The 27,387-nt window shown below is 29.5% G+C and overlaps 1 protein-coding gene across 1 annotated transcript; it reads right to left on the bottom strand.

The window, feature by feature from the left end:
- Window positions 1-528: 528 nt before the first annotated feature.
- Phum_PHUM322730 (T-box-containing protein TBX6L, putative) lies at window positions 529-20,891 on the bottom strand (the record flags this gene model as incomplete). Its single annotated transcript, XM_002427447.1, has 5 exons — window positions 529-609; window positions 3,570-3,716; window positions 20,103-20,256; window positions 20,356-20,399; window positions 20,676-20,891. The coding sequence occupies 5 exons, from the start codon at window positions 20,889-20,891 to the stop codon at window positions 529-531; spliced, it is 642 nt and encodes a 213-aa protein (XP_002427492.1).
- Between the last annotated feature and the right edge of the window lie 6,496 nt (window positions 20,892-27,387).

Raw genomic sequence — 27,387 nt, 5'->3', positions numbered from 1 at the left:
GGTATGTGTTCTATAAAAATATTTTTTTCATCTCGCTATAATTTTATAGTCTATAAAAAGAAAAAAGTTTTATAAACTCTCTCTCTCGCGCGAAATGTTTTTTGTGTTCGTAATTAAACCGCAGCAAAAATGTTTTTCCCCTTTTTTTGTTTTTTTGTTTTTTTTTTTTTGGCGGTTTTCACGGTTTTGTGGATAACCTTTAAAACATTTATCGTACGCCATTTTGTTTTTTTATAGAGAGAGAGAGAGAGAATGAATAGAAAATTAAACGAAATTTACAAAAAAAAATGCAAATTTTTTTTTTTTTTTGCACATTTTCGATGCAATTTTCCATCGAGTTAGAGTGAGAGGGAAATTGAATTTGTGGCGGTTGCGGGAGTGGGGCGGTTTCAACGACGACGGTCGTAATAAAAAAAAAAGGAAGGGTTAAATAATGAATCGAAGTTAATTAATTAAAAACAATGCAACATCGAAACAGAGAGAGAGAGAAAGAGAGAGAGTGAGAGAGTTAGTGTGAGGTTTAAAAACTTACTTTTTTTCTCGTTTTCCAGCTCCAGTATCACGAAAACCTTTTGCAAACGGATTGTTATCTATTTTTAACTGCGTTATCTGTAACAAAAACAAACAAAAGAATAAAAAAAAATGTTTTTTTTGTTTAAACAAACAAACAACAAACGGAAAAAAAGGTCACATCAAAGAAAATTGTCACGAATCGCGCGTTAATTGGAGTTTTTTTTAAAACCTGGGAAAACGACCTTTGAACCTTGTGACAATAAGATTTTATCCTTTTTTTTTAAAAAGAATAAATGGTAGGGGAGAGGGAGGGGAGGGGAGAGGAAAGGAGAGAAGAAAACGTAGAACATTCTAGAGATTGTGTGGACTTTTTAAAATGATTAAATGTTCGCGAAATGTTTTTCGTTTTTGGTGTTTTTTTTTTTTGTTAAAACTTTTTACGGTTGAGGTCAAAGGATTAATTTTACCTTTGAAACAAAAAAAACCAGTTCACGTACCTGTGATAAATATTTTACTGACGTGAGAGCAACAAGACGAATAATAATAATAATAATAATAATTTTTTAAATCAAGATTAAAAAAAAAAAATTCTTTTTTTTTTCTCAGTCAGGCATATACGAGAAAATAAATGAAAATGTGATTTTAATGTGATGAAACAAACTTTTTAAGGTCGTAAAAAAAAAAAAAACCATCATTTTGTTTTCGTAACCTCCGTTTGTTCGTTCGTTTGTTACAAAAAAAAAAAAATTTCCTTGTGACAATATATATCTTCTCTTATACAGGTTTCGACTCCCTTCCCTCTTCCCTCCTCTCCCGCCCCCTCTGACACCTTTTGTCGATTCCAGATGTTTAATATGTCGGTGAGAAAAAAAAAAATTAAATATAAACAAATAAATTTAATTCTTCAACCCGAAAAAAAAAAATTCTCGTTTCTGCCACGACAAACACTTTAAAATAAGAAAAAAAAAATTATAACTCGTATGTTCGAACGTGTTTATTATTATTACTATTTTAATCCCACGTCGTTTTTTAATTTTTTTTTTTTTTCGTTTTAGAATTTTAATTTCTTATCCTGTAGGAGGATATCAAAGGATTTAAAATAACGGTTTTGGTATCTTATCATCGAAAGACGTTATCAATTATCAGTAATAATTAAAAAAAGGGAAAAAAAGAAGAGTAGGAGAAGGAGGAAAAGGAGAAAGAGAGCATCATCGGTTGGGTTTTTATAACTTTATCCGGTTTTTTTTTTTTTGTTTCCTCCCTAATTTCAACCAGACAGACAGACAGAAAAAGAAGTTTCGTAACGACATTTTTTATCATGGAAAAAGGAAAAAAGAAAAAAAAAGAGAAAAAAAAGGAGAATAAAAGAAGATTTTAAATGATGCGGAAGGTTAGCAATTTACGTAACGTTAAAAGTTTTCCGTCGTGGCGGTAGAAAAGCGACGAGACGCCATGTTGAAAGTGGCAACAACAAAAAAAATCTTTTATTTCTCTTCCTTCGCTTTATGAAAAAAAAAAAATTTTTTTCTCTCTTTTTATTTTATTACTCGAGTAATTAATTTCAATTTCAACGACTTAATTGTCGCCCTTTTTTTTTCCTTCGACATGAGAGAATTCTCCCCACATTACCTTTCCCCCCACCGTCCCCATCGTCCCCCCAAGTATTTCATTTCCCTCCTTTTCTCGTACATCATCATCATCATCATTCACCAAAAAAAAAATGATGATAATAAAAATAAATTAAATCGAACGATGATATTTATGTGGTGGTGCGTACAATAATACGGGATTAAATTACAAAACAACAACAACAACAACAAACGGGGATCAATTTATTACCTAACAAACAACCAAAAAAAAAAAAACTTCCGCTCCTCGAATTCGGTAATAAAAAAAAAAATTTTTTAAATATTTAAACGGCGTAAAATTCGCATCGTTTAACGCCAATAATAATAATAATAAAACCCGCGACATTTTTTAATAATAAAAAAAAAACCGTGAGAACAAACGACGACAACCGACAACCGAGAAATAAAAAAAAATTTATTTAAAATTTTCCACACGACAAACACTTACAAAAAAATTCGTCGATAAAAAAAAAAAAAACGAAAAAACATCGGCCATTAAAAAAAAAAATAAACCGAGATATGATGATTCTCATGTGTAAGAGTGAGATGGATATATACGGGTAGAGTATAAGAGCGAGAGAGATGGAAATATAAAATAAAAAAAATTCGGTTTTTAATAAAATGACGAAACGTAAACGCAGAATTTTTTTTTCTCTTTTTTTGTCGGTTTAAAAATCGTCGATGGATGACGTCGTCGACGACGATGACGACAATGACGACGACGATGATAATAATGATGATAATGATGATAATGATGATGATTTTCGAGTTCAATGATCATCATCACGACGATTACCAACTTGATTTTCACGAGACAAAATATGTATATAATTGATAATACAAGATTCGCACATTATTTTTTATTTCTCGTGGGAATTATTAATAATAATAATAATAATAATAATAATGATAATAATAGTAGTAATAATAATAATAATAATAATAATAATAATAAAATTTTTTTATGACAACTCTCGAACGTTAAAATTTTTTTTTTTTTTCCTTTCCCCTAATTTCGTTTTTGCTGTCATTTATTCGCGCGAAAAAAAAATATTGATTGGTTTTAAAATAAAAAGCGCGGGAAAATTCAAAAAAAAAAAAAAAAAAAACAACTTGGAAACTTTAAATAATAATAATAATAATAATAATAATAATAATAATAATAATAAGCGGTATAATTCTCACGCGAGATTTTATATTTTAAAAAAAAATATATATTCTTTTCACGTACGATTTGTTATTGTTGTTGTTGTTTGTTGGTGACATTTCGTGGAGGCCCAAATGTCATCCGCGATAAAAAAAAAAAAAAACGAATGCGTATTTTAATTGACACACTCACACACAAGAGTGTAACGATTTTATATAACGTCGACATCACGAAAGGGTAATTTATCAACACAACAAACAAACAAACGAGATTTTACTCACCTTTTCATTTTGGTAAGCTGTTACGGCAATAAATTCAGTTTCTTTGAATACGTATGTTCTGAACGTTGAATAAGGTAACTTGAGTATGTCGTTTGCTCTTACCAAATGAAACCTTGGCTGATATTTATGCATTGAATTTAATATCGTCTGTAAAAAGAAAGAGAGAGATAGAAAAATTAATAATAATAATAATAATTAACGGTACTTAAGGTACGCGTGCGTTTTTAATTTTCACAAACAAATTTTCACGCAAGAAAAAACGCAACGCAACAAAATTATAATTTTTTCCTTTCTTTTGTTGTTTGTTACCGGCATTATTGTTTTAAATCTTTGTATGTGTTTGTGGTTGTTGTTGTTGATGATGACCGCGATGTTGATAATGATGATGATGATGATACGGTGGTCGTGTCAGAACCTTAAAAATTTTTTTTTTTTTTTTAATCTTATCGTAAAACCTTTTTCCTCTTACTCGGTCATCAAATTTGATCAATTTTTTTTTTTTTTTGTTGCAAGCATTTATCAACGACAACGACGACGACGATGGCCGTGATAGTGATAATAATAATGATAATAATAATAATAATAATAAATTCCAAAATGTTAAAAAAAAAAAACTTTAATCCAATGTAGGCATGTGTGTGTGTGTTTGTTAGAACCAACGGGTTAAATATCTGCTACCGGTTGCAACCGTTTGTACGAGGAAGTTCGGACAAACAAACGCGTATTATTTAATGTCATATAATACGAAACCGAACCACCTGCGATATTATCATTATTATTATTATTATTATTAGTAATCGACGAAAATCACCTTGTCGGCTTCTTCTTTTTTTTTTTTATTTTTTATTTTCTTGTTTTAACTTTTAAATAACGTTATGGTTAATATAAAATCATCATCATCATCATCATCATCATCATCATCATCGCGCACATTTTTTTCAACTCGTTTTATATAAAAAAGAAAGAAAGAAAAGAATTCACCGAATTAAAATTTTTTTTTTTTTAACGTCGTAAAATAAAAAAAAATCAACGTCTGCTAAAAACTAATTTTAGTTGTTTAATTAGTCGACGCCATTTTTTTTTTATAAAATAAATTTTAGTATGTATAAATATAAGAAAAAAAAAATTAAATTAGAAAAAGAAAGAAAAAGAAATTCCGATCACGTAGAATTTTTTTTTTAATGTTTGTTGTTTGTACGAGAAATTTTCTTAAAATCCCCGAAGGAAAGTGGGAAGTAAAAAAGAGAGAAAAAGATTTTTCTTAAAAAGTTTGAAAATAAAAAAACGCGCGCGAAATTCAAATTGATTTTTTAATAAAAAAAAAATTAAAGATGAAATCGGATTAATGTAATATACAAGAGCGTGACGTCAGAGATGACGTAGAAATTAGGATGACGTAAAAGATTCATATTATGATCAATTATTATTATTTTTCCCTCATCTGTCTATATCATCAATTATTTGATGAGCCGAAATACGAAATTATTTTCCCTTTACCCTAAAAAAAATTTATTTTTTTTTATTCCCCTTCATAATTTTCTCCAGTTTTTTTTTTCTCCAGTACGACTGGAAAAATTGTTATTTCGTCATCGTGGTAAAATTTCTTCGCATCAAACGTAAAAGTCATCACACGAAACTAATGAAAATAACGACCGGTAATCCTTGACCTTTTCCTTGTCGTTTCCTGATCCTCCTAACCCGGAAATGAAGAACATCAACAACGACAACGACAAACGTATTTTGTTTAAAAAAAAAAAAAAAACATTTCGAATGCATCGACTTATAAATAATTCTTTGTCAATTTTTTTGTTTAAAAAGACATCGAGGGCAAAATGGCGGTCGTTGATACCGATTCGTACGAAAATGACCCCCCACCGGTGAACTAAACCTTTATAAAAAAAAAAAAAAAAAGGAACCGGATGTTGTTTGTATTCGGACGGTAAATTTCCTCAAAGGAATTTTATTTAAGATATTCAAAACGACGATCGGGCAAATTTTTTTAATAAAATTCTACATGAATCGATTAAACGATTAAATATTTAAATTTATTATAAATTAATTATTAATTAGCAAAATCAAATTTGCTGGAGAAAAAAAACGGTAATGCCAACATTGTAAAAAAAAAAACTGGAAGAAAATAATGCGAATTTCAAACGAAAAAAAAAATTAGAATTTCGATCATTATTATTTTTTTTTCTTCGTCTCAACATTTTATAATAATATAAAAACATTTTACATTCGTTTCCGTTTCCTTTTTCCGGTTTTTCCAGTCAAAAAAAAATTTTTTTTTCATCGGTGATATATACATAAGCTAAACATTAAATTTTTTTTTTTATTCATTTCTCGTGCGAATTTAAAAAATTTTTGTCTAGAGTTTTCTTTTTTCATATCGTGAATTTTCATTTTTAAAATTCCCCAAAAAAATAAATAAATAAATTTTTTCCGAAATATTTTTTGTTCACCCCTCCCCTCCCTCTCTTCCCTTCCCTCCCCCTCTCCCCCCACCGGTATTCGGTACGATTGACCGGACCGTACGAAAAAATTTTTTTAAAAATGTCTGGAATAGTTAAAAATTCCAAAAAGAAAAAAAAAATTTTTTTCGGAAAAATTTTTTGTTTTTTCTCCAGAACCTTTTTCTGAAGGAAAAAAATGTAAATGTAAATGATAATGATAAAAAATAAATGGAAGCCTATTGATTAACCCTATTACGATGATGGGTACACAAGTTTTAATTATGTACCGGAAGTTTGACACTACTTAACCTATCGCGATGACATTCTCGTTGTTTTTTTCCAACAACAACGACAACGACAACCGCTTCTTCTTTTTCTAAAAGAAAAAAAAAACCTAAACGACGACGAAACCTGTTTTAATTAATAAAATATGGGTTAAAAATAGACGTTTTACATGGAAATCCTTTTCTAGGAGGCTTTTTTTTTTCTATGGAATTTAACGGTGTACGCGTCCGTTTGTTCGTTTGTCCGTTTGTACGTCCGTCCCTTTGTATGTGCGTGTGTGTGTTCAAATTTAAATAAAATGCTAATCGTGAGAAATAATTTTTTTTGTCTTTAAAGAAATGAAAACAAACACACGATTTTGTGGTTGTTGTTTTGATGATGATGATTACTTTATCAAATTTTTTTCTTTTTTTCACTCCTTTCCAGAAAAGAAAAGCTGGGAAATTTTTTTTTTCTTTCCAGATAATTAAACGAGTTTTTTATTTTTTTCTTCATGGAGTCAATAAAAAAAAAAAAAAATTTGCTGTCGAGCGAATCGAGAGAATCTGTCAGTTTTCCGAATGATTCATCGTTCTCAGCATGATATTCAATTACGTTCGACATGGTTTAATGCGATTAACTCTTAACCTTTTTCTTTCTGCCCCTCGATTTTATTTTTTCTATATACCCTCCCCCTCTTCCCCTTTACTCCCGTTGTACTTCCTATCGCCCTCCCCTCCCCACCGTGTAAAATTAAACTTTTTTTCGTTTAGGCAAATTAAAAGAAAAAAAAAAGTGTTGAGCTTTTGATTAAAAACTTGTCAAAACATTTCAAACCGCGACAGATTTTTTTCAAACGGGAAAACAAAAAAAAACAATTTGGGGGAAAACTTGCGATTGGGAGGAGGGAGGGAGGGAGGAGGTGGACGGATGGATTTCGGGGAGTTAACATATCGCAATATAAAACGTATTTAACACGAATTCCTCTTTTTTTTCCTCGAGATTTTATGGGTCGTTTGCATCAAATAATTTTTTTTTTACGCGAAAACGAGCCCCCCACCAAAAAGAATTTTATTTTTTTTGTAGGACCGTACAAAAGAAATTGGAAATTATTATTACTATTATTATCAATTTAAATTCATAACGAGAAAGAATTTATTATTTTCAGGGACGCGCTTCTTTTGATTTTTGCCGTTTAAACCCTCACCATCACCATCATCATCATCATTATCATCATTATTATTATCATCATTATTATTATTAATCAATAAATAAATAGCGATAATATTAATTTATTAAATTAATCGATCGAAGACAATTTTTCGTTGTGAAAAAAAAAAAAAAAATTTTTTCCCTTCTTAATATTTATCATCTTTTATTATTATTATTATCATCATCATTATTATTATTAATAACAAATTTTGCCTTTGTCGATGCGGCCGGATTAACAAAAATTATTATTATTATTTATATTTTATTACTGAATCCGCTTTGCATACATAACTTATGGTAATTTTTTTTTTATTTTTTTTTGTATGATTTGATGAATTGTTTTTATTATTATTATCATCATTATTATTAATATTATTTTTATTAATCTTTATTTCGACCTTAGTTATGAAGGCCTTGACTTTCTAATTTTTTTTTTTTTCGTTTTTCTAATAATAATTATTATTATCACTATCATTAATAGTAATAATATTATTATAATTATTATCGTCGTGTGTTGTTGTTCTGCTTTCGATCACGTTGCCGTAAGGTAAATTTTTTTCACTGTCCCCCCCCTTTTCCCCTGAGAAAAAATGAGTGTCGTGATGACGTCACATAAGGAAATACAAATCGTTTGTCGCAATTCGATTGTCGAAATTATACAGGCGAAGAGAAAAAAAAAGTTTTTTAAAATTCACTCTCTCTCTCTCTTTGTCTGTCTCTCATTTAACTGTACTTTCTGATATTGTTTAAATACGCGCGCACGCGTACACACGCGCACGACGAAAACAAAAAAAGGTTATAGGTCACAAAACGATATTATCAAAAAGGAAAAGAAAAAAATAACAAACAACGAGATTCCGCCGCCGTACGAAAAAAAAAAAAAACAAATAAATTTGTTTGGAGAAACAAAAAAAAACGTATTAACAAAAATCGAGATAAAAGTACAACAACAACAACAACAACAAACGCCAAATGTATTATCATTATCATTCGGGATAGAAAGAATCAATATTACCAAATCTTTTCCAACGATTAAATTTTTATATACGTACCAGTCAACAAAACAAACAAAAACGGCGAATAATTGAAATCATGCATCATTATTACAATCGTGCAACAAACAACAACAACAACCGGCTCGGAAGAAATGAAAGAAAAAAAAAAAAATTCGTTTGTAATTCACGTGTTCACCACCACCATCATAATCGACAACAGCATACGTTTTGATTAATTGATTAAAATTAAAACTTGATCGTAATCTGTTTGTTCAACAAACAAACAAACAAACAAAATTTTTAAAGATTCCAGTCAGGTTTCGTTTTGTGTGAAGGACAATAATATATATAAAAAAAAAAAAATTTCGACATTTTGGAAGCGACTCAGAAAGGTAAAGAAGATCATAATCGAATTCGAGGTCAAACCTTTCTTCCATGCAGAATTTTTTCTTAATGCGTGCGTGCATTTGTGCGTGTATGCGTGCATGTGCGTACGTGCGTGTGCGTGGGGTTTCGCAGACGATAGACTTCACATGTATAAAAAGAAATCAGGCGTTGTTGATTAGTAAAATCTGGGCGTGAAAAGGCGCCTTCCTTAATTGCCTGGCGGCAATTATTTGTCGGCGACCGGGTCAACGAATTATCAATAACAGATTTCCTCGTGTCCGATAATATTAGTTTAAATAACAAAAAAATTTTTATTTTATTATTTCCGGTTATTTATAGACAAACGACGACGACAACGACAACGTCAACAACAACAACAACAAAAAATTTCTCAACAATTATTATTGACAAACCAACGTTTTCTCTTTTAATTGTTGCCACAAACTTAAAATTTCCGTAAGAAATCTACGTCATCGACGTCGCCGCCATCTTTTTTTTTTTTCAATAATGGAATCCTTTTAATTTTTTTTTTTTTTTTTACATTTTTTCAAATAATTTATTATAATGCAAAAAAAAAGAATTATAAGCCGCCGCCAACGCCGCCGTTGCAATTATTGCCATTTTTTTTTTTTTTGAAATATTATAAAATAATGTTTGTTTGTTTTTTTGTTTGTTTAATTTCTATTTACACATAATAAATGATTATCGACTGAGGTAGTATAATAACAATTGATAAAACAAAAAAAAAATTTATGCGTTTTATACTTTTAAAACTACGTTATAAATTTTATATATAAAAGTTATACTGGATTTTCGCATTATCTTATCTAATTCCACGTCTTTTTTATTGTTAAGTTAAATGCAAAACTCCTGTTTGTGAAATTTCGCACGTTTTTTATAATTAAAAAAAATTTATACACTCTTCTTTATATAAGACGGTAGGTAGAAACATTCAAAAGATTTACGAGAAGTTAGAAAAAAAACACCGCGTTTCGAAAAAAGAAAAACCGGAAACGGAAAAAGTTTATTAAATTATTTAAAAATGGTTTTAATTAAAAAAAAAAAAAACGCGCGATAATAATCGCCATTTTAAAATTTTAATATCAAAATTATTTCGGACAATTTTTTTAAAAAACTTTTAATCAACGACGATGATGTCGATATCATATCAAAAAAAAAATGGACGATTTTTCCCTTAACGTGTCGGTAAATTTAACCTAGAAAATGACGTCATTAATGTCATTGACCTTGTGATAAGAATGGCAGTGGAAAAAAAACCGCAAATCGTTTTATTTTTAAATTTTTTTAATTAATAATAATTTCTATCACTCCGTCGCACCCTCTCTCTCCTCTTCCCTCCCACCGCCCTTTCCCATCCCCGCCCCCCGAATATCATCATTATCATTTTGAAAATCCCGAACGAAAAAAACCCGCCAAAAAAGAAAAAAAAATTCAAAATTTCCACGTAAAATTTCCACAGTTGAAAAAAAAAAAAAATTTTTTTGTCTGATTGTTTTTAATTACTTGTACACGACAACCTCAACAACAATAACAACAACAACAAACAGGATATAAAAAATTAATTTAAGCGTTTTAATTACTTTTGAAATAATACCATGTAATAATAATAATAATAATAATAATAATAATAATAATAATAACAATAACAACAACAACTTCCACGTATAACAAACGAAAAAAAAAAAAATTTGAAATTTAAACGTTGATGATGATGATGATGATGATAATCAGGTATAAAAGAATAAAAAAAAAAAAAAAAAGTAGTTTTAACGTGGGAAACTTAAAGTCAGGTAATAACGTGACGATGATGACGATGATGACGTCGTCGACGACGACGACGACGACGACGACGACGTGACGACGTGTTTGTTAGAAATATATATTTAAACCGATTATAAAATGAAATAATTTAATCGCTTTCGAGATTTTATGAAAAAAAAAAAAACGAGTTAATTTATTGTTAATTGATTTTTTTTTTTTAACTACACTTCATTGCATGAGTCGTTTGTTGATTGTTGTTTGTTGATGCGTGAGCACGCACAATTACGCGCGGACAAAAAAAAACCAAAAAAAAACTTTTTTTTTTGATAAAAATCAGAAAATTTATTTACTTACATAATACATATATTTATTTATTTTTTTATTTAAACCGTACAAACATCCGGTTGTTGGTTAGGTTATTGTCGGTTCGGTTGTTGTTGTTGGTAGTTTTAAATTTCTTATTATTATTATTATCATTATTTATTTATTTATTTACGCGTGAGATTTTAAGTGAGCGTTTGTCGCTCGTTTTTTTCCTTTTTTTTTAAAATTTTTGTCCTAAAAAAATTTTTTTTTTTTTTTCAAAATGGCGGATTTTATTCGAAAAGAAAATTTCTCTAAAGGAATGCGTGCGTGCGTTCGTTTGTTCGGGTAACAAATACAAAATAATAATAATAATAATTCAATTGTTTACTCCACCTACAATTTAAAACAAAAAAAAAAAATTTTTATTTATTTGTTTTTTTCAATTGGATAATTGCACACGATTGGTTGTTTTCTTTGTCGTTATATCATTATCATCATCATCATCATTATCATTATTATTATTATTATTAGTATTAATTTCGTTTTCGGTTTTAAGGTAGGAATGAACAAAAAAAAAAAAAAAGGAAAAAAGAAATTGTTTTTGATGATAACTCTCAAGTCCAATATTAAATTAATAAGAATTAGAGTGTGCGTGTGTGCGTGAGTGCGTGTTTTAAAGGGGTGTGAAATATTAAGTTGGCGAACCGTTACCGTCTCGCCCTATACAAAAAAAAAAAAAAAATGATTAACGCCCTTTTATTCGAGCTCCTTGAAAGAAGAAAAAAATTTTTTCATACGCATACGCATGTTACGTCTACGCACTTATAAAAATATCTCGCACTAACGAAAAATCCACGGGTGGGTGGGTGGGTTTGATTGTTTTTGTTGTTGTTTCTGCCTCGAGTTTTTTAATTTAAAATAAAAAATTTAAAAAACGCGACAAACAACAAACAGACTCAATCCTCTTCTGAGTTAACATTTTTAAAAAAATAAAAATTTTTCGTCACGTCGTAAATATATATATAATAATAATAATAATTGTCAAACTTTTTTCTATCGATATCGAAACTTGAAATCGATATATAATTAATAACCCGAGTTGTGAATAAACAACAACAACAACCGATTTCGTCTGCTATCATCATCAAAAAAAAAAAAAGTTGATGTTTTAAAATTTTGATTAGTCGATGCATAAATATAAAATGGCTACCGATTTACACATTCTTAAACAGTTTAAAACTCGTTTTTTACTTTTTTCTTTTTTGTTCGTGGGTATAAAATCGGTATATCACATTACAACCATTATTTTTCTTTGTTTTTATCGCGCGAACTTGTTATTACGCGCGTAAATTATAATAAAAACGCGTCGCGTATTTTTTTTAAAACATGAAAAAAAAATTTAATTAATTAATCGCGTCGCGTTTTTTTTTTTATCGAGAAGACAATTTTTAAAAATGATTTCTACTGCCACGATCACGTAACACGCTGCTACTACCACTACTACCACTTTTCTTTTAACCCGCATACAATAAAAAATAATATTAAACGTGGTTAAAGATCAATGTCAATGGTATAGAAGAAAACGGGGGTACTCGTATTCTCATACAGGTAGGGTATATAACCTAAGAATGCGTGCCGCGCGTGAATGCGTGCTGCGTGAGAATATACGTTGTGCGTGTAGTAGTCTTTATTCCTCGTTACAACAACAACAAAAAAAACCAGAAAACGGCACTGACCATAAACAAACAACAAAATTGACCACAGTGTTAACAAGGTTGCTAACCCCGAAGGTAGAACGGCGCCCTCTTTTTCATAAATCTTCCACTTACAAATTCTCATTTATTTTAAATCGGGTTAGAGAATCCTAAGAAGACGTTTCGGGTTCTCTCTCTCTCTCTCTCTCTCTTTGACTGGCGCCTCTCGTTAATATTATTACTTTTCCATTTATGTTGTAATAAATCGTTAATGGATTTGTGCGTGTATGAGTGCGTGTATGCGTGTGTATGCGTGAGTCCGTCCGTCCGTCCGTCCGTTATTGTCTGTCTAGAATGTGTGTGTGTGTGTGTGTCTGTTCGCTGTCGGAATCTTTCTTTGATATACAGTACCGAAGTTAAACATTCTCTCTCTCATTTCAATTAGTTTTTTTTTTTTTTTTTTCTTTTTTGTTGTTACGACATCCGAATCGAATCCGTTTCGAATGAATTATTATTATTATTATTATTTAACCGCTCGTTTAACCGGAAACCATTTTTTTTCTATTTTTGAAAATTAATTAATAATAAATATTCATTCACTCGTTATTACGTACACTTCGAATTTTTACTCTTTTTCGAACGCGTTTACCGCCATTACCACCACCGCCGCCATCTTTATTTCCTTATCCTCTCCCACCCCCTTCCCGTCATAAATGCCACAATATAAAATTAAAAACTTGTTGTAATAAACTTTAAATTAATCAATACGAAAAGTAATAAAAAAAAAAAAAAAAACATTCGCACGTATTTTTTTTTGTTTGTTTGTTTCGTTTGTACAATCACTTCGGGCAAGTCATTGATACTCCGTTAATAATAATAATAATAATAATAATAATTAAAGGGAGTGCGAGAGTAAATTTAAAAAAACAAACAAAAAAATTTAGTCGTCGTACTAGTGGAGGTGGTGGTGAATGGATTACATACATAGATTAAAAAAAAAAGATAAAATAAGTTTTGTATTATGCAAAAGGCGGATTTATTAATATGAAAAAATAAATAAATAAATAAATAAATATGGGGGACCGCCTAGAGGTGATTTAATCGAGTAAATCATTTTTTATGAGTTTAGAATTAATGTTATGCATGCCAATGGATCACACTTGAGTGAATAATGTCTTTCCTTCCTTCCTTCCTTCCTATATCATCATCATCATCATCATTATCATTATTATTATTTTTTAAATTTATTTTGTGTGTTTATATATGTATGCGTTCGTTATGTACGTACGTACGCGCGTACATAATTTTTTTTGTGTTCTAATCGCCCCCGGACATTTTTTTTTTTTCCTCCCAACCTGAATCCGCAACTGGTTCTTATTTCAAATAAATAAAACGCCTGCCTGTCGTTAAGATAATTTTATTTTTTATGTAAAAACGATATAACTCGATAGATATATCGTTCGATGTATCGAAGACGGTGGTGTCGACGGTGGTGGTGACAACGACGGTAATGGCGGAGGAATTTTTCGGGGGGAGGAATTTTTCCGTCGCACCTGAATTTAAAATTCGTCGTTTTATGCGTTAAATCGTAATGACTCTCTCTCTCTCTCTTTTTGTTTCTCTTTGTCTTTCTCTCACTCTCCCTCTACCTCTCTCTCTCTTTCACTCGAATTCTTTTTTTTTTCTTTTATTCTCAAAGGCGTTCGTCGTTTAATGCGTGAAACGTTTGAAATTTTTTTTTTTTTTAAATTTTACCACCGCCCTCGCTTTCGTTCCTCCTTTATTCTCTCCTCCCTCCTCATCCCGTCTCCTCCTCCTTCTCCAGGATTTCTTCCTTCGGTTTTCTCCCGTGCGACGACATTCTTTGATTTTATTAATGTTTTATTGCTTGCCTTTTTAAAAAAAGGGAAAGAAAACCGAGGATTCGCCACAATATAAATATATAAATTATTTTATAAAGCGTAGATTTTGAAAATTTTCCTCAAGACTCGTTCCATCGAAAAGAGGGTGACGGGAATGAATGAATGAATGAATGAATGACTGACTGACTGAGTGATTTTACGCAGCGGGATATTAAAATTTATCGAGAAAATTTTACCATAGAAAATCGTGTACGATTAATTTATCGTTATTTTACTACGGTTGTGAAATAATCGGATGAACGATTTCGATTTAAAAACCATCGTCATTATCATCATCATTATCATCATTATTATCATTTTTTATTGTTCTTTTTGTTTATTATTATTATTATTAAATCGCGTTGACATCAATGTGAACTATGACGATTATTTATTAAAAAAAGAATCCGGTTTGATAATCATCCTTAAAAAAAAAAATTTTTTCTCTCTTATTAAATTTTTAAAAATTTAGCTTCAACTTCCCTCCCACTCCCTCCTCCCCTCCCCCCCTACGCTCGAAAGATATTTTTTTTTAAGTAGAAAAATTTCGAAGACGAAAGGTTGAGAAAATGATAATGACAAGTTCACACGTTGTTGTTTTTTTTTGAGTGTGTGTAAATGGAAAAAGTAAATCCGGAGTCAAAAAGACTTTTTTTTTCTTCAACGGAGCCGGCTTTTTTCAAAACCCCCCGAAAAAAAAAGGACAAAAAGGCTCGATTTCAGGTTCGGATTATGCTACCGTAAAGTTCCTTTGCGGCAAAGATAATCCTTCTTTTATGCTACTTGAGAATCCGCATCATCTTCATCTTCATCTTCTTCTTTTAAAAACTTTTTTTTTTTCTTTTTTCTTTCTTTCTTTTTTACCACCCTTAATTTTAAACCCTATGAAACTTTTCTTCATTTTATTGTCTTCCTTTTAAAAGTTGCGTGTTACGCACAAGGGTGCGATGGTGCGTATTCTTTTTTATAAAACGCCACCCCCGACGACGCCACCACCATCACCACCCCCGCCCCCACACGCTCTCCTCCTGCCATTGAACCGGAGAGAAAAAAAAAAAACTCGCAAGACTTTTTATTAAAAACTCACAACAACCGGTAATAATAAATCGAAAACAAACAAACAACGTTTTAATAATAATAATAATAATTTTTTATTATCGGTCACGACATTAAAACAACCGTACTACGACAGATTCAAATCTAAATTATTTGTCTTACTTACAAATTAAACAACAACAACCGGATGCAATGACAATAAACGTTTGCAAAAAAAAAAACATCGTCGTCGTCGTCGTTTGTCGTTTGTCGAATTATTTAAATAAAGAATTTAATCGCGGGTGGAAATCTTTTTAAACAAACGGTAAAAAAAAGGAAAGGAGGATAATATAAAAAGTCGATGTACGTACGTACGTGTTTGTACGGGAGTAAAAAAAAATTGATGTCGTGCTGTTTGTTGTATACCCGATCAAAACAAACTGATTTAAAACAAAAAACAAAATGGCTCCCGGGTTCAAATTATTATTATACAAACATTAAATGAAAATTGTTTTTAAAATACTTTAAAAAAAATTATTCACGATTTTTTTTATTCTTTCTCTCATTCATTCATTCATTCATTCATTCATTCACTCGTTCGCTCGTTTGTTTGTTCGTTTGCTACTTTCAAATTTTTTAAGATCGTAAAAAAAAAGGCAAGTGATTAGCAAAACTTTTCGAAAAATTTAAAAAAAAAAAAAAACAATAAAAGAAACGAAATTGTTTGTTTGTTGACGACGTGGTTTTTTAATGATAATAATAATAAATATATGTATATTTATGTAAATGTTGTACAAAATGGCGTCCGTGGCCCCGTGATAATATTAAAAAAATTACTAGCGAATGATTATTAATTTTTTGAAAATTCGTGATGTTACCATCGAGGATTCATATTTTGACTTAGAAAAGAGAGTGAAAAAAAGGAGGCCGAGGTTGGTAGTAAGAAGAAGAAGACGAAAAATTGTTAAAACAAAAGAACCGGTGGTAATGGCGGTGGTAAAATTTTTAAAAACCATTTTCGGTTAAACACTAACGGCCCACCTGTTCGACACCTTAGCCATACAAAATCAATTATTCTCATGTGGTTTGTTGTTGTTGTTGTCTTTAGGTGAAGAAAATTAAACAACATAATAATCATTTGAATAGTTAAAGTGGTTTTTAAAGAACCAACCTTAAACTATGAAAGGAAAAAAATTTTTAAAACGGAACAACAACAACAATCGAAAAAGAAAAACAAACGAAAAGTGTTAGTGTGAGAGAGGCGGCACTTCCGAAGAGGTTTTCAAAAAAAAAAAAGCCGAAAATATGAAAAAAAAAAAACAACAAAAAAACATTTTCAGCTGTGTTTATATTATGTTGACTTTGTTTTGAGTCTCTCCGACTCTTTATTTAAAATCATATCAGAAGCTAAAACCGACAAATGGAAAAAGGTAAACAAAAAACACAAACGACGGTGGATGAAACAACCAACAAAAAGTCAAAAAATCGCAGCCTCCTAAATGCTCTGGTAAACATTTTCTCATTATTCGAATTTTTTTTGTTTGTTTTATTTTAAAAACTGGAGAAAACATTCGACACCGAAAAACAAAAAAAAAAAACCCTTTGTTTGTTTTTCTCTAACAACAAACAAAACACCGGAATTATTCGAGAGAGAGAGAGAGAGAAAGAAAAAGAGAGAGATAATGTTTTGTTTTTATTTTTCTCATCGATTTTTTTAAAAAAAAATTTTCACGTTTATGTTTGATCGAATCGTGTTCGCGCGAATATCGACAAACGAACATAACAAAACATAACGAATGTTTTTAATGAAAACATTTTTTCAACCGTAAACTAAACCCTCGGTAATTCGGTAATGGAACCATAAAAACATCTTCCGATTCAGAAGAACATTGTGTTATGATGGCGTCTTAAAAACGAAAACGAGAGATGCAACTTTTTTTAAACGTCGTAATCGAGTTTTGTATCGACGTACCTTCTATCCCCCTCCCCTCCTCCTCTCCCCACACCCCCATCCTTGGTATCCTTACAACTTCTTCCGGTTCGAAATGATACATGACATTCTTTCTTTTTTTTTTTTTTTAAGATTTAAAATGTCCTGCTGATACCTTGACAGATATAATCGAATACTACTAAATCGAATAAATAATAATTTTTCTTCTCCGTCATCCCCCTCCCCTTCTCTCCTTTCAAATCAAACTCCCCCCCCCCCGGAAAAACTTACGAATTTAATTATCGGGTGAAGAGAAAAAAAAAAAAATGGCCGATTTCGATATTATTAATAAATTATTCGATTGCGAGAAAGGGTGTGGTTGTAACAAACAAACGAACGATGTGTTGTTTTTTTTTTTACACCGGGTATCTATCTATCTGTCTAGTTCCACGTCGTTTTTTTCCCTTAATATTTTCCCGTACGCGTTTTTGTCTTAATCAGAAAAGTGTCGGACGATTATCGTGTGTGTGGGCGTCGGCTTTTGATAACAAAAAAAAAAAAAAAACGATATCACTGAACGATTTTCGCACTTTTACCAACAAAACAAAAAAAAAAATTTTTTTTGTCTCGTACCACGAATGTAATAATAATAATAATAATAATTTCATATCGATTATCATTAAAGAGTGCGATAACCTCAAATCGTTATATTCTTAAACGATGACTCCAAACACAACAACAACAACAACAAACATACAAATTTAATTCTCCGGTTCGGAAGGTCAAAAGATTAACTTTTTTTAAATTTAATTATTTTTTTAACCGTTTATAATTTTTATTGTTGTTGTTGTTTGTTGTTTGTCGTCATCATAGCGTTTAGTTGTTAAGATCGAAACAAACATTAATAATATTTAAAAAAAAAAAAATTTTTTTACTCGCGAAAAAAATTTGTACGAAGACAAAATAAAAGAGAAAAGTATAAGTAAAGTGGCAGAAGAATTAATTTAAACGATTCCATAGAGGAAGAAAAACCAAAAAAAATGGACGACAAAAAAACAAAAAATAAATTTTTTTTCCCCATAAATATCAATATCGGTGTCAAATAATAAATTTAAAAAATAAAAGAGAGAGAAAGAGATAGATAGATAGATATCGTCAACGATTAATCGATCGCTTAATCAAACAAACGAACAACAACAAAAATTCCTTCTTCGGTTGTTCGGTTCTTAACGTCGTGTCACGAAAAATATGACAACGACAACAAGATGGAAGATTTATAAAAAAAAAAGAAGACAAATCGAATAATATGTCAGATGATTTTGTTTAACAAAAAAATGAGGCGCCTGATATATCTCGTTTGTTTGTTTGTTTGTTCGTTTGTTTTATATTTATTAAATATTCTTAATGTATTTATTGTTTGTTTCTTTGTTGCAAATCCGTGATGTTTTCAAATTTTTTTTTTTTTTTAAATTATACCATTGACACGATCTATAATTAAATATTAAAATTATTTAAACCTTATTCCGACCCTGATTGATATTTAATTTCATTTTTGTCCCACTTTAATTAAAACAAACGAACAAACAATATGTCAAAAAATTTAGAAAATCTTTTGTGTGCGAAACACAAAATGCGATTTTGTACGAAATGATAATAATAATAATAATAATAATAATAATAATAATAATAATAATAATAATAATAATAATAATAATAATAGTTAAAGCAGAAGATATTTTTTCATCGACGTCATCGATGACGTTTTCTTTTTCCAGAAATATTTTTAAAAACGGAAACGAATTTTTTTTTTTTTGTTGTTGTTCCCACGATCGAATACGGGTGTCCGGAGTTTAGTTTTTTCATTTCTTTCGATTCCAAAAAAACTTTTACAAGAAGATTAAATAATAATAATAATAATAATAATGATGATGATGATGATGATAATAAAGGCGATTTATCGCGAAGACAAAAAGTCGGCGTATCGTCCTTTGAAGATTTAAGATATCCTTGACGATACCTTTCGTTGTAAAAAACAACCCTTTATCTAACCCTAATCCTTTTTGTTTCTTTTAGTTGTGAACGACGTTTATCGTGGTGATCACAATGACCGGAAATGGTTGAAAGAAAAATGATTTCCGTTTGGAACGATTAGAAAAAAAAAAAAATGTACTTTTTCTTTTTTGGTCGCGATCAAAACGTTTATAAAAATAAAACGAAATTTATATTTAATAATATCCTCAAACAAAAAATATAATTTTTTTCAACGCCGGAAGTTTGTTTGTAAATTTATGAAAAAAAAACCGGAAATGAAAGAGAAAAAGATAAGAAAAAAAAGGTAGAGAGAGAGAGAGACTTACATGCACGGTAACTTTAAACGTTTGTACGATTGTCGTTTTTTTTTATGCAAAACATTTCCAAAAAAAAAAAAAAAAACGATGAAAAATTTTTAAAAAACAAACAAACAAACAAACAAACAGACAAACAAATTTTTGTTATGAAACGTAAAATAAAATAAAATAAAAAAATAAAATAAAAAAAATGAATTTACGAAGTTCATGAACGTACAGTACTTACAAATCCATGTTTATCTGATATATTATTTGTTAATTTTAGCTTGTGAAAAGAAACAACTTTTTGCATCCATTGTTCTCCAGTTGATGGCGAATCCGGATGAATGTACATTCTTTTTGGCATTTCCGGATCCGCTTTTCCAGCAACCATCCACCGGCTGTAACAAAAAAAAAAAAAAAATTTAATTAATTAATTTAAAATCCATTCGGAAACATTAAAATTAATTTTTTTTTCCCTCCCCCTTTTTTTTTCCTACCCATCCACCACCATCGTTATCAATTTAAACGCGAAGCGCAACCACTAACAAACAAACAAACAAACAAACAAACGTAATAAAATCACGTACGAAAAAAAAAAAATAATTTTTTTTTTATTTATGTAACGCGCGTGTGCGGCGGTTACGTAACCACGTAAAAAAAATTTTTTTTAAAAATAATGATAATGATAATTAATTTTTTTTTTTTTACGATTTCGATTTCAAAATCATTTCACGTCACTATTAATAATGATAATGATAATAATAATAATGATAAAATACCTGTTGTGAAATTTGTATCTATAATCATCGGCGGCGACGATGTCTAATAGTAGAATGTATTTGGCTTTGGCATCGAGACCCGAAACTCGAAATTTCATTTGCGGAAACATTTGCCTGGAAAAAAAAGGGGTATTAATTAACGCCATGAAACAACCATCGCATAATAATAATAATAATAATAATAATAATAAAGCCAACGGCCATAGCGTGCTGGTCACACCGGTTCCCGTACGATCACCGAAGTTAAGCAGCATCGGGCGTGGTGCAAACTTGGATGGGTGACCGTTTGAGAACGCCACGTGCTGTTGGCTTAAAAAGAGCAAAAAAAATGAGAACAAGACAAAGTAAGAACCAAAAACAAAATCTTGTTCTACTGTCGACCTGAGGCAGCTCGACGAGAACGTGAATTTCACTGCTTCTGACCCTGGCCACTCCAAAGATGTTAGTCACCGGAGCCCAGTTCAGGAGACAAATCGTTCCCATCGAAAAAAGACGGACTCAGGAAGACCTTCAAGAATTGATGTGGTGCTATCTTATAATAAGTGGCACCACCGAAATTCGAGTATTTGTCCCTAAGGATTCGGGTAGAAACCTCGGATAAATACTTAAAAATCCCGACAAGTAGCCTTGTCGTGTTTAATGGTGGATAATAATAATAATAATAATAAAAACCGTTAAACCCTTTCGTTAAAAAAAAAAGAAAAATTTAAAAAATCTTTATAGAAGAAAAAAAAAATTTTTTTAACGAAAATAAAAAAAATAAAAACGCGCGAAATATTATTATTATTAAGGAAAGCGGAATTATCAAAGTCCGCCGTATCGATATAAATTTATATATTTATAAAAAAAAAATGGTAATAAAAAAAAAAAAAGATGGATACACGTTTGCATCATTTTGAGAGAGAAAGAAAAAAAGAATCTGTTTTATGACAAAAAAAAAAAGAAGACACCTTAAATTAGGATTAGCGGCGATAATGAGATAGTTTTAACATTTTTTCTCATTCTAGAATTTCTTCTTATATATATATATATATATATGACAAAAATAAAAAGTGATAAATATATATAGATAATATATACGGTAAGAAAAAAGATGGAAAAACAACCAACAAACAATAAATACGAAGAAGAAGAATAAGAAGAAGAGAGAGAGAGGAGAGTCAAACGTGTTTTTTTTTTTTTTTTCAATGGTATAAATGAACCGTGAGCACACACACACATTAACCATCTGCTCTTTTTTTTTTGTTTAATAGTAGTAGGTAGTAACAGTAGTAGGACTACTACTACTACTACTACTACGATGCGAATAATATGTATATATAAAATTATTATTTAGACCCATATCTAAATAACAACCTTAAGTAAAGAACGTTTAACGAGGCGGTAGCAGATACATATTACATTTAGGGTACAGGATGTTTCAAAAAATAAAATTATTATTGTCTGATACGAAGTTAAAATTCTAAGATTTTTTACCTCTCTCTATTTATATTTTTTTTTTTTTTTTGTGATTTTTCATCGCGAAACGGCATTTTATCGTGTAAAAATAAAAGGATTGATTTTAATATTTATTAAATTTTTTAGTCTTAAAAGGCATTTTAACGCGTAAAAAAAAAAACGTTTGGGCTCAATTTTTCTGTTGATTACCCATTACGAAAAGGCATTTTAGCGCGTGAAAAAAGTTTCGAGACCAGTATTTATTAAATTTTTTGGCCGAAAAGGCTCATTTAACGCGTAGAAAAATCGGTCGGATTCAATTTTTTTTTTATTTTTATTCCTTCCTCGCAAAAAAGTATTTTAGCGCGTAAAAAAAAAACTTAAAGGCTCAATTTTTTTCTTGGTTTCTCATCGCGAAAAAAGCATTTAAACGCGTAGCAAAAAAAAAAAAAAAAATTTTTGTCGTTGAATTTAAAAAAATTTTTTTTTTTCGCAACAAAGGCAACTTATCACGTGATAAAAAATTTAAGTTTATTATTTTATGAATTTTTTATTTCTAAAAGGCATTTTAGAGCGTAAAAACAAAAAACGTTCGCATTCGATTTTGTCTTCTTTTTTTTTTTTATATATTATAATATTTAATTTTTTAATAAACATTTGAATTTTTTTTTTATTTATTTCTTCATCGTGAAAAGGCATTTTAGCGTGTAAAAAAACGTATGAATTCAATTTATTTGCCATCGTGAAAAGGCATTTTAACGCGTAGCAAAAAATAAAAATAAAAAAAAATTGTCGTTGAATTTAAAAAAAAATTTTTTTTTTTTTTTTTTTGAAACAAAGGCATAGTTAACGCGTAAAAAAAAATTTTAAGTTTATTATTATAAGTTTTTTTTTTTTTTTATATTTCCAAAAGGCATTTTAACGCGTAGTAAAAAAAATCATATATATTATTTGAATTTTTATTTATTTATTTTATGTGAAAAAAAGACATTTTTACGCGTAAAAAAAAACGTAATTTCGGATTTAATTTTTTTTTTTTTCGAAAACGTGAATAGGCATTTTAACGCGTAAAAATCTTTGATTTGTGTCGAATTTTTTTTTTTTCGTTTTTTTGTTTTATTAAATCGAACGTTTTGACGTCATGTTGTTCTTTAAAAAAACGTTTATATTATTTTTCTATTGAAAAAATCTTTTTTTTTTCGTTTTTTTTTTGGAATTTTTGATTTAAAAAAAAAAAAAAAGGGATTGAGAGGAAGAAGAAGAAGAAGAACATGATGATTGTTCCGTGAGGGCATGTGTTGTTGTTAGCGTTTTACGTTATTCTATAATAAAAAAAAAAGAAGGAAAATAGGTTATTTATTGTTGAAATATTTCACGTCATTATTATTATTTCTATTACCCACCCGGTATTTATATTAAGTGCGAAAACGACACCCTGTAAACCTAAAAAATAATCATTAACCATCGTTGTTGCATAAAAATAAAATTTTTTTGTGTTGTTAAAATAAGGGAGAGGGTGAAATACACTTTTTGTCACATACTGTTGCATAAGAGATACCGCTTAAATGGCTTCCACCAAAAAGGGGGATGAACCTAACAAGTTTTTTACCTTTTACTAAAATTCGTGAACACCTTTTTTCCTTTTTTTTTTTTACTTCTTGTTATGCATTGCGCACCTTAAAAATATGATCAAGATGGATTTAAAACGATTAAAAAAACCCTTTTACCTTAAGGGAGAGAGAGAGAAGGTAAAAAAAAAAGAAAAAAACGTGGCAGGAAACTGTCAATTTTTTTTTTAAAGTTTTAAATTATTAGGTTTTTTTAGGCTAATAAATTAAAATTACTTTTTTTTTTTTAAATGAAAATCTGACGTCTTTTTTCCACCATTTTTACAAAAAAAAATAAACGTTACGTAATCGTTTTACGCGTAAAAAAAAAAAACGCAAAAGTGCGTAAACCGCAAAAAAAGGAAAAAAAAAAGGAAAAATTATTACTCCTTGTTTGAGTTTTTTTCTTAAGTGGAGGGATAAAATTAAACTCCACTTAAAAATTTTCTCGTACACACACAAGAGCTAATAAAAGACTCTTCACTTCTTGCAACAGGCTAAAAGAAAATTTATGTCGAGCACACGCACACACAGCCCCCCATCCGTCGCCCCCCTTCACCACCCCCCAGCCCTCCTTTCTCTCTCTTTTTTTAGTATTTTCCTAACAAAAAAAAAAAAAAAATTTGCGAGACACGAATCACGATGAAAACATTTTTAAAACTTTTTACAAAAACATCAAACGCAGTTATAACAATAATAATAATAATACGTCACCGAATATGGGCGGCGAGTATTGGAGGAAGGAGGGTAGGGGGGAGGAGGAAAATTTCTACATGTCTCCTTTTTTTTTTTTAAAAGCGTGAAAATATGCAAGAGAGTTTTTTATTTGGAGAAAAGAAAAAAATTTCATTTTGGCCTAAAAACGTAAACGATTTGAATTTTTTAAAAATGGCGTCGGATAAAATGTTTTTTTTTTTTTATTAATAATTTTTGTCGGTAAAAATCAAATATAATTAACACCGAATGAATTACAATGAAGTAACAATAAACAAACAAACAAACAAACGTACAAACGAGAGGCCGAATTAAAAAATAAAGTAATAAATAAACGTTAACGACAAACATTTGACTTTAAATCCGCACCACTCGTTTCACTTTCAACGTCAAAAACAAATTCTTTTTTTTTTTTAAATATTAATTAATAATAATAATAATAATAATAATAATAATAATAATAATAATAATAATAAAAAAGGGAAAAGGTTTTCTGTCGAGAAAAAAGGTTTTTTAACCTTTCATTTATTTATTTATTTATTTAAATAAATAATAATAATAATTTTTTTAATTAATTTTTTTTTTTATTTTCGACCGGAAAAAAAATCTAATTAAAAAATTATAAGATGATTAAAATTTTTTATTAAAAATAATAACAATTATAATTCAACGTAAAAAAAAACGAATGAGTGTGCGTTTGTGTTGAGGACGTCGTTACAACAACATTTATATGAGATTTTTAGTACCTGATATGAAAACTATAGGTTTCATTTACTCTTTCTCTATCTGTCTCTCTCTCTCTCTCTCTACACACACATACCTTTTTAATATCCTATAATTTCTTTTTTTTTGTGTGTGTGTGTAATCGAGGGCTTTCTTTCTCTAAGTAGTATCGATCGATGAAAGATACCATAACGATTTTTAAAAAAATGATTCATAATAAAAACTCATTTTAGAAAAAAAAAAGTGAGAGAGAGATGGGAATATTTTCAAATGAATGAAATTCCAAAATGAAAAACAAATTAATGACGTCATTTAAACATAATTATTATTATTAAAACGGTTGAAAAAAATTTAAAGAATTTTTTTAACGTACTACGTCATATATGTGACGTCAAATTTTTTTATTTAAACGGGCGAAAAAAAAAAAAATTTTTTTTTTTGACGTGGCGGTAGAGTAAAGTAGAATTTTCATATCCGGACATTTATCCAATCGACGTGTCAATAATTAATATTGAAATATAAAATAAGAAATTTTGTTTGTTTGTACTTTTTTGTACGGGATTAAAGAGAGAGGGAGAGGGGAGAGAGGACGTTTGTTTTGGCAAAAAATAATAATTATATTTTATTATAACACCATTACGTTAAATAAAAATTTGTCCCGAAGCATTCTCACTCCCACTCCCCTTTTCCCTCCCCCGACTTTTAACTGGGAAATTTTTTTGTGGTCGTCTCCCCATTTAAAAAAAAAAAAAAAATTTTTTTTTTAGGGCGTTGATCGATTTTATTACGATTGGATTTTTTTTTTTTATTTAAAAAAAAGTGAGATAAACGTTTCTGATTAAGGTTAAAGTAAAATTTTCAAAGGTTGTAAAATAATTTTTTTTTTATGAAAAAAAATATTATTATTATTATTCCTGGATGAAATCTTATGTGAACGCACACACACCCCCCGGGGCGTTACGACTAGGTACGGATAGACAGTGGCGCCAGTTTATGTTTTTCAACAAATAAACAATTTGCTTGTGTGCCTACGCACCCTGTAAAATTTTCTTTTGTAATAATAAATGATTTGAAATCGTATTTAATTAACATTCGAGTCGTAAGTCATTTTATATTTAATATTTCGGACCATTTAAATGTCTAAAACGAACGAATTTTTTAAATTAAAAATTTTCCGTTTAAATTATTTATAACGGATTATTCCGATGGTGACATTTTGTTTGTATCACTACAACAAACGATAACAAATTGTTTCGATATTGTTTTATTTAAATAATTATTTATTTAACAAAATACGGGAAAAGGTAAAAAAGGAAAGAAAAACTCCATTTAATTTCCGGCATTAACGAAAAAAAAAAATTTTTTAGGGTCGGATATTATTAGTTAACCGATGCAGACAATCGCCCGATAAACCCGACTACTAAATGATCAACAACTAACAAACAAACAAACAAACCACCCGTTGGGGAGGTATCTCTGGAACAAATTATTTAAATCTTCCGGTTAAATTTCGGTATTTTTCTTGTCTGTTTTTTTTTAAACGACATTAAAGGACAGTGGAAAGACTTTTTTTTTTTTTTTACGACTGGAATTCCGTCAAAATAGTTTTTTTCTTTTTTCTTCTTCCACTTCTACTTCTACTTCTACTTCTTTTGTTTAAAAAAAAATCGTTTTTAGAGCAATGTTCTTACACCCGATGACAGGTAAATTGAATTATAGGTGCCGTAAAATCTCTTCATCCTGGCGCCAACTAGACAATTTAGGTTTACATTCTTTATATTTTTTTATTGTTTTCATTTTTTTTTTTATTCTTCTTTTTTTATTTTCCACTTCTTCTTTCTTTCTCCTTCCACTTTTTCTTTTTTTTTTTTTTGTCTACTTAACTTCTTGTGTATTTTTTTTTTTTTAATTAAATGCCAAAACTAATTTTTTTATTTATTTTTTCCTTCTTTTTTTAGGTGTCTCTTTAAAAGTTTTTTTTATTTTCTTCTATTTCAAAAGTGGAAGAAGAAGAAGAAGAAGAAGAGAAACGAAATAATTTCCGTTAATTTCTATAAAGATTAACAGGCAAAAACCAAAGAGAAGAAAAGAAGGAGGAAAAATCCGTTAACACCAAAATAATTTGAGAAATCACTGCGGTTGTGGGATATAGGAAAATGCGCAAGAAGGGAAGGGAGGGTGAAGGGTGTGGGGGGAAGGGTGGGTGCGTGATAAATCGATAATTATAATTTTAACGTGGAATTAATGAGTTGTTGTTGTTGTTGCGGTC

This window comes from Pediculus humanus, genomic scaffold (assembly GCF_000006295.1).
Source record: "Pediculus humanus corporis 1103172107733 genomic scaffold, whole genome shotgun sequence".
Classification (NCBI taxonomy): Eukaryota; Metazoa; Arthropoda; class Insecta; order Psocodea; family Pediculidae; genus Pediculus; species Pediculus humanus.
This window is presented reverse-complemented; position numbering and strand designations above follow the sequence as displayed.